Source organism: Mercenaria mercenaria, chromosome 14 (genome assembly GCF_021730395.1).
Source record: "Mercenaria mercenaria strain notata chromosome 14, MADL_Memer_1, whole genome shotgun sequence".
Classification (NCBI taxonomy): Eukaryota; Metazoa; Mollusca; class Bivalvia; order Venerida; family Veneridae; genus Mercenaria; species Mercenaria mercenaria.
The window spans coordinates 65,548,143-65,562,244 of NC_069374.1; the positions used below are offsets into that span (position 1 = coordinate 65,548,143).

The 14,102-nt window shown below is 35.0% G+C and overlaps 1 protein-coding gene across 2 annotated transcripts in view; it reads left to right on the forward strand.

Annotated features, from left to right (window-relative positions):
• Positions 1-14,102, forward strand: part of LOC128548550 (uncharacterized) — a 351,915-nt gene that overhangs the window by 270,989 nt on the left and 66,824 nt on the right. For both annotated transcript variants that reach the window (XM_053523737.1, XM_053523738.1), the window contains exon 19: positions 569-698. In XM_053523737.1, coding sequence (XP_053379712.1) covers positions 569-698 — 130 coding nt within the window. The remainder of the gene's footprint in view (positions 1-568; positions 699-14,102) is intronic.

The window sequence follows — 14,102 nt, forward strand, 5'->3', positions numbered from 1 at the left end:
GACTTTGGCTAAAACCACCAATTTATATGTAGTTATGGCCCCTTTCTAACTTGCCAAGCTCATAGTTGCCGGACAATAACTCACAAAAGGTTTGACAAATTTAGATACATTTTGGTACACATGTGTAACATCATAAAATACAGGTCAAGTTCGATTTAAATTGAACCTTCTTGTGGCCATGTCTTTCTTATGGTTGCCATTCTTCTCTGACTAGACCGTATTGTGGGGTATTCGTCATTTCTATGACAGTTCTAGTTTTTACTGTGGACCATATGCCGCTTTTCATGGAATCACGCTATAGTGTATCATTGAAGGTTCCATGTACATTGCCGTATAAACACATCTGCGAATGTCTCTTATTTATAATTTAATTCTTAAAACATGTTCAGATTTTGAGTTCAGCTCTTCCAAAAGCTAGAGAACATGAATGGTAGCATAAATTTCCACTACAGTCCATGAACTGAGTGTACATTTTCATTTTGTCTTGGTTGGTGACATATGGGTTTCTATTTTTTTTTCTATTGATTATACTCTGTTGATATGTAATACAGTCTTTAATTAATTTCAGGACATAACTGGGGCGCCTTGCTGATTGCGGGAAACGATAAAGATCCGGATTTGGCTAAACGTTTCGAAAGCGATGTCAGTAAATTTAAAAATGTAATAACATCAAAAGCCCCGCTAGTAATGGGAGTAAGGTATGTACCTTTGTTAAAGAATAACTGTTTATATTTTACTTTTTATGAGAACGTATATGAAATAATTTAATCACAGCAGTCTCTCAAATAAGTATTTCTAATATGCTTCTGTCCTCATTAATGGTTATTTGGCAAACTGAAGGTGAACTACTGAATTAAATCCGACCAAATTTGTTCTAAAGGAACCTGTATGAAAACTTTATTAGGCGGTTTCCGCATACTCTTACAAACTGTAATAAGGTATTTTCCTGCTTAAAGATAGCGCACGCTGCGAAATATGCAAATCGTTTAGAGGAAAACGGCTGGGTAGGAAAAAACACGCCTAAGAGAATTGTCTGATGAAAACAAAATGACTAGCACGCCTGGTAAACAACAGGGCTACCTCTTTCAGAGGTAAACGGTAAATCGCTCTGTCGCAACTTCCGAGCTAGTACATGTTGTGATAAAAGAACGTCAACAAAGGTGAGTGTCATCATATTTTTAGCTCACCTGAGCAATGCTCCTGTGAGTTATTGTGATCGCTCGATGTCCGGCGTCTGTCTGTCGTCTGTCAACATTTAGCTTGTGTATGCGATAGAGGCTGTATTTTTCCAATTGATCAGAATAATTGCATTGAGAAGATCTAAGTCAAGTTTGAATATGGGTTATCTGGGGTCAAAAACTAGGTCACTAGGTCAAGTCAAAGAACATTGTATATGGGATATAGGCTATATATTTCAATTTATCTTCATGAAATTTGGTCAGAATGATAGTCTTGATGAAAATTAGGTCAAGTTCAAGTATGAATCATCTTGGGCCAAAAACAAGGTTACTAGGTCAAATCAAGAAACCTTGTGTATGCAATAGGGACTGCATTTTACACCAGATCTTCTTGAAATTTGATCAGAATGTTTGTATGGGTAAAATTTAGGTCGACTTTGAATATGGGCTGTCTAGGATCAAAAACTAGGTCACTCGGTCAAATTACATAAAACCTCGTGTACGCAATAAGTGCTGCATTTTACACTGGATATTCATAAAATTTAGGTAGAATGATTGCCTTGATGAAATCTAGGACAAGTTCGAATATGGTCATCTGGGGTCAAAAATTAGGTCACTAGGTCAAATCAAAGAAAAACGTTGTTTATGTGATAGAGGGTGTATTTTTCAATTGACCTTCATGAAATTTCGTCAAAATAATAGCTTTGATGAAATCTAGGTCAAGTTTGAATATGGGTCATCTGGATGCAAAAACTAGGTCACTAGGTAAAATCAAAGAAAAACCTTGTGTGTGCTATTGGGACTGCATTTTACATCGGATCTTCATGAAATTTGATTAGAATATTTGTCTGAATGTAGTCTAAGTTAGGTTTGAATATGGTCTCGGTTTCAGTACTCCCGCTATCATAGCCTTGGGTATTGTATAATCACCCCTTGGATATGGTGCCTGCTTTTTAATTTTGACAGTTCCTGTGATATGCAGGCTCCATAACCTCAGATCCCCCTTCTAAATCCCAGTTTGTTTAGTTCTGCCCATTGTTTTCTCGTTTGGGGCAAACACTTTATTTTATCTTGGGACCACAATACGTGTATCATTGAAGGTTCCATGTGCACCGCCATATGAATACATCTGCGGATTTCTCTAAATTGCTTTTTGTACTTTTAGCATTTGTAAATGTTGAGTTCTGTTCAACCCGGGGCTAGAGGGCGTGGACGTGAGCATGCATTTCCACTAACGTCCATGAACAGGCTCAATCAAACCGAGCCTGCAACATTTTTGTTTTTGTCGTGTTGAACAACCTCTGGAAATTCCACTTTTTCTATTTCATCACGGGTCAAAAACTAGGTCACCTGTTCAAATTAAAAGAAAAACATTGTGTACGCAATAGGGGCTCAATTTACACTGGATATTCATAAGATTTGGTCAGAATGATTGCCTTGATAAAATCTAGGTCAGATTCGAATATGAGTTATCTATGGTCAAAAACTAGGTCACTATGAAAAATCAAAGAAAAACGTTGTATATGCGATAAGGGCTGCATTTTTCAATTAATCTTTAGGAAATTTTGCCAGTTTGATTGCCTTGATCAAATCTAGGTTAATTCGGAATATAGGTCATCTTGAATTAAAATCTAGGTCACTAGGTCAAAACAAGGAAAGCCTTGTGTAAGCAATAGGGACTGCATTTTACAACAGATCTTCATAAAATTTGATCAGAATATTTATCTGGATGAAATCTAGATCGAGTTCGATTATGGGTAATCTGAGGTCAAAAACTAGGTCACCTGGTCAAACAAAAGAAAAACCTTTTGTACGCAATAGGGGCTGCATTTTACCCTGCATATTCATGACATTTGGTCAGAATGGTGCCTTGATGAAATCTAGGTCAAGTTTGCATACGGGTAATCTGTGGTCAAAAACTAGGTCGCAAGGTCAACTCAAAGAAAAACGTTGTGCATGCAGTAGGAACTGCATCTTTCATGAACTTTGATCACAATGTATGTCTTGATGACCTCTAGGACAGGTTTGAATCTGGGTCATGTTAGGTCAAAACCTAGGTCATCCAGTTCAATCAAAGGAAATGCTTGATAACACTTTAGATGCCATGTTTATGACCATATCTTCAAATTTGGTCAAAATGTTTAAATTCATGATCTTTGGCCCAAATTCGAATCAGGGTCATCTGGGGTCAAAAGTCAAAACAAAGTGTATTCAATAGGGGCTGCATTTCTCATTTAAAGTGCATGTAAGTTTGGCAGAATGTTTGTCTGCATGAAATCTCGGATTATTTTTGTCCCCTGACATTTTCGAAAAAAAGGGGGACATAGAAATAGGCTGGGTCCTTCCGTTCATCCGTCCTTCTGTCGTGCGTCCTTCCGTCCGTGCGTCCTTCCTTCCGTCCGTCACACTTCGTGTTCGGTCCATAACTCTGCCATCCATGAAGGGATCTTGAAATAACTTAGTTTAAATGTTCACCCTAATGAGATGACGTGTCATGCGAAAGATCCAGACCCCTAGCTCCAAGAGCAAGGTCACACTTACAGGTCAAAGATAACAGGGTCTGTTTTGTGTCCGGTTCATAACTGCCATTCATCAAGGGATTTTGAAATAACTTGGTACAAATGTTCCCCATAATGAGACGACGTGTCATGCGCAAGTTTCAGACTCCTAGCTCTAAGGTCAAGGTTCAAACGTCAGATACAAAAATGACATTTTCCATTTTCCGGAGCATTTCTTTTTCAATCATTTAGGGATTTTGATGTAATTGTTTACCTTCATGAGACGGAGTGTCATGCGCAAGAACCAGGTCCGTAATTAAGAATTTCTTCCCTTTGTTGTTACTATAAATAGCTTATATTGTAACTTTCTTGTTACTGGCCGTAGGGAAAAATCGAGACCACTTTTCTGTAGTACAACATGCATGTTACATCCAATTTTTAGGTGTTTTTTGACCTATCGCTACCTGGTAAGGATTATTATGTGGACTACTTTTTTAAGATTAACTCCCCTTTATTGTGCCTTTAAATTTAACACTCTAGGGGCCACATTTTTTATTCTGTCTTCATAAAACTTTGTCAGAATGTTGATCATAAAGTCTTTGACGATTTCGAATGTGGATCACGTGGGACCAAAAACCATGTCATTAGGTCAAATCAAAGGAAAAGTTTGTATACACTCTAGAGCTCACTTTTTGCTCATTTTTCTTGAAACTTTGTCAGAATAATTGTTTTTATGGAATCTTGGACAAGCACGAATCTTGGTCATGTGGGGTCAAAACTAGGTCACTAGGTCAGATCAAAGAAAATACTTGTTTACACTCAAGATATTTAGTCCAGTCAATGAAAATTGGTCAGAATATTTGTTTTCATGAAAACACTAGGTCAAACAAGTTTACATTGTTATGGTGTGCTTCTCAAGTGAGCGACTTAGGGCCATCTTGGCCCTCTTGTTATGTTTTTTACATGCATCGTTTCGAAAATCAAACATCGGGGAATGGTAGGCGATGCAGATTTGATTCAGCTTTACAGAGAACTTAAAGTTCGCTAATTTATGTTTTATTTGTGGTCATGGCAATGTTTACCAGCAAGCTGATTTAGCAGTAAACTGGGCCGTTTCGTCATGAAAGCACGTTCATTGTCACATATTTGCATTTAAACTGAAATCAAGAAGCAAATCGAGTAGGTGTGAGATAGCTGTATGGTATACAATGTATTTGGAAATAAAATTTGTACCGAAAACGGTTTGCGAGAAGAAATATTCACTTTTTTATTGTGAAAGACAGCTCTGTTTTGAAGGAGATAGTCATGTCGCCAAGGAGATAGCTCTGTTTTTATAACATAGCTCTGTGTTCATAATTTTTATGCTATATTGAGAAGTTTACAGTATTTACGTTGGTTGTCCTCTTTTGAAATAATATGATAATATACAGTCACGGTTCCATTCAACATAAATATAATATATATGTATTAATTTGCTTATTACTTTGATATAGTTGTTTGTTAAGGCTATATATGTACAATTTTGAGGGTCACGTTCAGACGATATTTCCGCTAGACAATCAGAGCCTTGCTTTCAACTTTTTGAAAGTGAAATAGAAATTAAAAATATATATATATTTAACCTGAGATTCCAGCTTTCGATATACATTTGTATGATTATCACGGTTTTATAATTCTTATGGCTGCACACTCGCATTTTTGTTGTTGTTTTTTAACGAAGAAATATATAAAAAAGCAAAAACAATATATGTTATGGACAAACGTGTGAATTAATTGTTTTTCCATTTATTTATTTATTTATTTGGGTTTTTTGCATTCAAAATTAAATAGCGTTTGTATTTGTGTAAAGTAGGTAAATACCTTTATTTTATCTATTTTGAAGTACGTATTTCGACGCGGGAAAGTTTTGATTGCCGCAGCGGCCCCGGTTCAAATACGGCTCAGGCATGCTGTTTTTCTTGATTTTGCATTTGTCTGATGCTATTGAGCTTACATCATAATATGACGAAATTTGACTTTTACAGAAAGATAATTTTACCCTAAATCTGAACTCCAGTTACTTTCAGCCAAACGCTTGTTAATAACTCATCTGATTGGTTCAAATAAAAATTGATTGGTGGAAATGGAAAAAGCAATATTACAATTCCAATTATACTAGAAGTTCTAACATTTAGAAGATCGATCACTTTAGTAATTTTGTCTGTTATTGTATGTGAAATTGAGGTTGTTATTTTAATGCGTACATTGTATACACACTAAATACATCATAATAAACTTTTAGGAAAAGTTGTCCTATAAATTTATTTAACTGATAAATCAGTATAACTGTTTAAACTTAAGATTTTAGATTCACAAATGCATTTGAACATGCTCGTATAATAAAGAAGTCACAGTGTCCCTGTTATTTGTACAAAGTACAATGCGTTTACGTACAACCAAACTGCCTGTGTCCTCTACGAAAAGTTATTATGGTGTCATTATGTGTTAAGTGTTATACATAATGTAAACAAGATTAAGAGCTATTGCGACTAAAGTTGACCTCTGAAAAAATCACGGGTAACCCTGTAAACGCATCTTTTGCTTTTCACAAGCTTATTTCACGTAGTACATTTTCTCTAACTGAATTTATTTATTTTAGAGAAAATTTTGCACATGTACGTTCTAAGAAAATATAGTCCGCTTAGCTCAATAGTGAGTTCAGATCTATTGATCGTGGGCTTTGAGTCAGATCCTCGGGTGAAGCGTATGTTCTCCCTGTATATTTGAGTGTGTCTGAAATCATTTGTATGGAGAAGTTGACAGTTACTTGCGGAGAACAATGTAGTACTGGTGCTGAAATTCAGAAGTGCTGGTAAAAACGGCACTAAACAAAACAAGCAAAATAAATACAAGAAAGTATAAAGTAAGATGTATTATACACATGTTGTATAAATATAAAATGTGACAACTTATTTGTATCTTGTAACTGGAAATAACTACTATCCTGTAACGATCAACATTGTTCAAAACTGTAAATGTAACACAGAGCTATCTCCTTGGCGACATTATTATCTCCTTCACGACAGAGCTGTCCCTCACAATAAACTCAAACTCAAAATCAAACATTTTATTACTATATGGCCACCGGCCCTGGTACAGATAATATATACTGAACATACAGTCACAATACAATAAACAGTTCAGTACAATAAACAGTTTAGCAGCATTTATTAAAAAACCCAACTTACATTAAACATTTACGTTTTTCAAATGCATAGTAAATACACATTGCCACACTCCTAACCAATTGTTCGTCTTTACTAGTCATAACTGCTTGAAACTTGGTCAACGTTGGATTATCAATATACTTTTGTGGTAGATAATTACATCTTAATTAAACGTAGTATGGACAAACCAATAAAAAATGAAATTCAGTCTCCACAGTACAGGTGCATGAAGGGCAAAAACGTAAATTTCTATCTATATTTTTGTAACGATCTCTTTTGATTTCAAGAATGTGAGCAGACGCTCCAAAAAACAAAGACGAATATCAAAAAGGGAATGCCACGTACCAAAATCGCAGCCTCCCCAAAACGAAACCTACAGCACGCAGACGTGCATACCACAAACACACACACACACACGCGCGCGCACACACACAAAGCCAACACACGAGGACAAAACGAACAAGCAAAGGAACACAGTGGGGCACCGCCTTGGAACGGTCAGTGGCAAAAACACCACTGGGGAGCTTAAACCGGTTTATGGTGGGCACCCAACCTCACTCTTACCCCCACCATGTTCCAAAACATACATAAGCTCTTCTAAACTTTCTATAACTTAAAATACTAAGATACGGTTCATAAGCAATAGATTGTTTAAATATTCTGTACGTTATCATTTTTGAACTGATTTCACATTTCGACCACCATAATTGTAAGTACTGATCTTTAATACGTTGTAAATATTGTACGACAAAAAGCTTTTTGTTGCTTACAAACTGATTCTCCCAAACATACACAAAACCATTCTCAAACAAGTTTTTACGAAGTCGGGTAACCCAATTGTCATAACCTAATTTATCATACACTCTTAGCATTCCATAACATTTTTTAACATAACGATGTTCGGGCATTCGTAAAATTCGAAGCCAAAATTTTATAACACGTTTAGATGAATAAATATGTAATGGGAACCTGCCACAATCACATACAGGTATATTGCATGTATGCAACGGAGCAAACATAAAACGCTTACATGCATAAATATGTACTCTTTCAACGCTTTCCACATTTTGTAAGCCCCATAATTCTGAACCATACAATACAGTAGGTGCAATTTTTGTGTCAAAGGTCTTAAAATAAGCTTTATGATTCAAAGGCATAAGACTAAACATAGATGACAAAATTGACAATAATACACGTTTTGCCTTGACAGCCATATTTTCAGCCATCAGATGAAAAAACATTTTACTTGAAAAATAAAAACCAACATAATTGAATCCCTTTACACATTCAACTGGTTCATTATTATAATACCATTTCTCTTTTTTGGACAGACGGTCACCATTTTTAAAACAATTTTTGTTTTTTTTTACATTGACAACTATATTCAGTTCTGACAGTATGAATATATAAGATTTAACTGTTTCTGTAAACCAACAATTGTATCGGACATCAGCGCTATATCGTCCGCAAACATTGAGAGAAAGACTTCAATATCCTCTGGTGTAAGTTGAATGCCCCGCACACCCCCAATTTTTAAAAAATCGTGTAATTAGTTAATAAATAGAATAAAAAGAATTGGACTCGAGCAACAACCTTGTCTCAAGCCAACTGGAAAGTCTATATAGCCGGTAATTTCGGCTTCAGAATAGATATTATCACATATAATTCTAGTTTTAACAGATGCATAAATAGAACGTATAGTATCTAAAAGTTTTCCCGTCACTCCACTAATTAAGACAGAGTCATATAATGTATTTCTATTCACAGAATCAAAAGCTTTTTGGAAATCTACAAAGGCAACGTATACCTTTCTGCCTTTCGTAGATAAATATTTACTTATAAAAAGTGAATATTACTACTTTCAAGCAATTTTTGATACACATTTTATTTCCAAATACATTGTATACCTTACAGCTATCTCACGCCTACTCAGTTTGCTCCTTGATGTCATTTTTAAAATGCAAATATGTGTCAATGAAAGTGCTTTCATGACGAAACAGCCCAGTTCACCGCTAAATCAGCTTGCTGGTAAACATTACCACGACTACAAATCAAGAATAGATAAACGAACTTTAAGCTCTCTGTAAAGTTAAATCAAATCTACATCGCCTACCATTCCCCGATTTCTGATATTCAATACAATACTTGTAAAAATACAAAAATATGATGACACTCACATTTGTTGACGTTCTTTTATCGCGACATCTACTAACTCGGAATTTGCGACAGAGCGATTTACCGTAAAGCTCTAAAAGAGGTAGCTCTGTTGTTTACCAGTCGTGACTAGAAAAATTTCTCTTAGCAGGAAAACTTCCCCTTGGGAAATAACTGACCAGAAAAAAATGTACTGCTTAAGAAATCCTTTGCATGAAAACAATCTTTTGGCTGTAAAAAATGCATTTTTTTTATTTAACGTCGCACCGACGCTTCCTCACATGAAGAATTCAACGCTCCGAGTGAGGCTCGAACCCACATAGATGAGGGGCAAGTGATTTGAAGTCAGCGACCTTAACCACTCGGCCACGGAGGCCCCCAAACAGAAAATTGATAGTAGCAATTACCAAGGATATCTAGATCTTTGTGTATGATGATTTTCATTTAAAAGGAATATCCACTTTTCATTCTAGTATTGAAAGCATGATAAACTTAAACTTGCAGCTGTTTGATATTTGTAGTGGTTAACAAAAGTATATCAAGCAAAAAAACATTTGTTGCATAACACAGTGAAAGCTAAGTCGTCTGCTTCCTGTCTGCATTCATTTTTCTAGTTTTGACATACCCGTTGTAGTAATGTAGGTTACTGCTGGTCAATAAATAAAATTAATGGACTCTCTTAATTTTTGTTCATTTCTAAGCTGCATAAAATTATAATAATTCTATTCTTCTCTCAAACAAAGAAACCCTTTTCTGTCTGTACGTAAAATCAAATTTTGATATATTTGGGTAGATTTGTCTTTTGCAGCTAGTATAATGAAGTGAACATCAAGAATGCTTATTAACTATTTACTAGAGCGAGATTTTATTCTATTTACAATCTCATAGATTTTGAATTTGTCCTTGAAATAAACAGCGGTGACTTCCGGTGAAAATGGCTGTGAAACCAAAATAATTTTCCGGAGAGAAAAAGTTGGAAAATAAATAAGAAATAAGTTATAAATGTTTGGAAATACTTTTTAAAACTTGGAATAATATGTGTTTAAAGCAGAAGGTGAACTTTAATATCGATTAATGGATATTTACTCCTGTGGTAACGTTGTTTTCAAGTGATCGGTCATTGTTCTTTGTTCGGCCGCACACAGGATTAATACAGTCATTGTGTTATGAACTTAAAGAAAGTGCTTACAAAGCAGTCACAAAGTTTTGACCAAGTTTTTGAACGTATTATTTTGGATATTTGAGCTATTTTGATAATTATTCGAATAATTTCGGTTACCTTTGAACTTGATCTTGAAAACCGAGGCTTCGCTGAACATGTCTGATAAAAGTGATATTGGTTCTCCTTCAGTAAGTGGTAAAAGAACCATAGAATAAATTATAAGTCCACAAAGCCTACTCATGGATGCCCCTAGTGCTAGACGAACGCGAGGATCTCTCCCTAATATTCCATCTGCTTGCAAGACTGAAGGGATGTTGGTACCGGACATAGCTCAAATTATGCAATCAGCTGTCTCTAGTCCGCCAGTGATTGAAGCCTTATCGGCTGCCATGTTACCTATGTTGAGCAAAGTAATAGAAAACTCTATGAAACCTTTAATTGAAAAGTTTGAAATCCATCAAAACGAAATAGAGATGATCAAAAAGGAAGTGTCCGACCTCACATTAAAATCAAAAGATAAAAATTTGTTAATGGACTCTGTCAATAATGAAAATGAATCATTAAGAAAGCGGCTGGATATTGCAACAGACCAGGTAGGAAATTTAGAGCAGAGTCTGGATGACCTGGAACAATACGGTAGGCGGAACAACTTAAGGTTTCATAATGTCCCCGTCACTCTTACCAAAGCCAATCAGGAGAATCCTAATCAACAAGATGTTCATGAAAACAGTTCAAATCAATACAAGTCTGATAAACACATCCCGACAGACGACATTGTTCTTGAAATCTACAAGAAGATGGAAATCACGCCACCAGTTACTTTGGACCATATCGAGAGGTCACATATAATCGGCAAGATTAAAAACAACAAATGTCAAATCATTGTCAAATTAAATTCCTACCGAACCAAAGATCTAGTATACAGTAGCAAAAAGAAACTTAAACACTGTAAAACAGAGAACTTCAACGTGTTTGTATCCGAAGACTTAACTAAAAAACGCCAACGGATTGTTCGAGAACTTTCTCAGCTCCGTAAAGACAAGAAAATTAACTCTTATTGGACATTAGATGGAAAAATCTACTACAAAGAATCCGAGCAAGGTAAACGAAGGCTCGTAACAATTTTCGAGGAAATTGAAAACTTCATTCAGGACGATGATCCAATTGACCCGTTCGACCCTATGATGCAGGATCCCTGGTATAATGTCATGGGAGAATCGAAAAAGATAGTAAACTGTCAACTGTTTGTATATCTTGCCACGTGGCACATATAACACAGTGGTACTAAAACTATGTACAATTAAAACTGATATATGTTTAGCAAAGGTATAAATTCTAAAATGTGACTGTTTATCTCATGTAACGTCTATGTCAGAAAGAAAAGTGTATATGTATCATTGTTCAAATAATCTTTTGTTCATTTTTTTTTTCTTTTGTAACGACAGCAGCTATAAGTTTAAAATAGTAGGTAAAACCTTATAAAATATGTAAAAGGAAATAATATGAAAATGTTTCCGTTTATTTGAGAATACTTTTCATTTCCCTGGCGATTTATCAAATTAATGCACCATTCCATACACTATTTGTTCACAATCCTATAAATCCACATACCTTACGGTCGACTCACGGGTTATTGTTGTTATAATTATATACCACATTTGGCTCTAATGAATAATTTCACAAACGAATTTCACTAGCGTAATCATGAATTTGAGAATGACATCTTGAGAAAATGCACTCATATAACAGCACAATTGTTTCATTTCTATTTTGTATCCATGTACATATATATATATCCCCAAAACACTATAAAATAACTGTTACCAAACGTATTAGCAATAAGATATTCATCTAATGAATTGGGTGTAGCATTTGTATAAACCAATAAGATAACAGTAGTAAATTTTGGAACAAACTAAATTTGTGTCTTGAAAAGGCATTTGAATCATGTCGAATATCTTACTTCTTGGAGACATAAATGAAGATCAGCTGAACATGAATAACAGTAACTTTCGTAATATTTTATTGGTAAATGATATGGTCAATATAATAACCGAGCCAACTAGAGTGACTGCTCACTCATCGACTCTCATTGATCCTATAGCAGTGTCCAATAATATTTCCGTTCTGAATTCGGGTATTTATATTACGCCTAAAGACATAAGTGACATTACGGTACATACCTTTTTTTTCGATTTAAACAGATATCTTCTGCTCCATACAAAAGGCGCATATGGAATTATAAAAGAGCTGATTTTGTAAAGCTTTATCACTTAATTCGTACTAAAGACTGGTCCTTTATTAACCTAAGCTCGATTGACGAAGCTTGTGTTTTTTTACAACGACATTTTTAGATCTGGCAATGCAATGTATACCTACTAGTATTGTTACTGTAAGGTCCAACGATCGGCCTTGATACGACTCGGCAATTCGTCATATGTCTTGTAAAAGAGATCGGCTAAAAAATAAAGCTTTAATTTCTAATAAGCCATCTGATTGGCTAGCCTTCAAACGAGTAAGAAACAAAGTTAGTAATTTAGAGTTTTCAATTGCTGACTTAAGTTCCAATAATTCTAGACAATACTGGAAAACGGTTAAACTATTATTAAAGAAAAATAAAGGTTGTGAATATATTCCTCCGCTCTCTACGGAAAATGATAATATTAAATCCTTTTATTTTACTGATTTAGAAAAAGCAAACTGTTTGAACGACTATTTTACCTCAATCTCAACCATTGATGATTCTCAATCTATACTTCCAAATTTTGTTCAAAAAAGCAATGTTACTTTAGAAAATCTAGTTATACAAGAACAAGAAATTTTTGATATTCTTTCTTCACTAATGACAAATAAAGCAAGCGGACCAGATGACATTAGTCACAGAATGCTTAAAGTAGAAACAATGTATCCTGATACTTGGAAATCAGCAGTTGTTATGCCATTATTTAAAAGAGGTAGTAAAAATAGTCCAGTTAATTACAGACCTATTTCCTTGATAAGTTGTGTAGGGAAGGTAATGGAAAGAATTATTTTTAAATACGTTCATAATCATTTGCAGTCAAATAATTTTATTTACCCTAAACAATCAGGCTTTTTACCTGGTCATTCCACTGTTTACCAGTTGATAGATATATATCATCAAATATGTCAAGCTTTTGATAAAAGACAATCTACATGTATGGTGTTTTGTGACATTTCTAAAGCTTTTGACAGGGTTTGGCATGATGGTCTAATTTTCAAATTACGTCAATATGAGATTAATGGCAAACTCTTGCAATGGATTAAAAACTACCTCTCTAATCGTAATCAAAAAGTATTTGTAAAATCAACATATTCAAAAGCAAAAAATACCACAGCTGGAGTTCCCCAAGGATCGGTCCTTGGCCCTTTATTCTCTCTAGTATACGTAAATGATATAGCAGAAAACCTTCTAAGTATAACCCGTCTTTTTGCGGATGATAGTTCTCTTGCCGTCTCTTCTAACAACTTAAATTTTATCGAAAACACTTTAAATAGAGATCTAAGCATATTACAAGAATGGTCCCACCAATGGTTGGTTAACTTTAATCCGAATAAAACTGAAGTTATGTTTTTCTCCTTGAGTAAAGACCAGCGTCCGTCTCTCTTTTTTGAAAACACTCGGCTAAATTTTGTTGAGCATCATAAACATCTTGGCCTTACCTTTAGTGAAGATGGCAGATGGCATGAACATATATGTAATATTATGTCATCTGCTTCTAAAGTTCTTGGCTCCATGAGAGCTCTGAAATTTAAACTTAAAAGAACAACCCTTAATCAAATCTACATTTCCTATAGGCGACCAATTCTGGAATACGGCTCAATAGTCTGGGACGGCTGCATAGAAAATGATAAGGCATTGCTTGAAAAATTACAATAAGAAGCT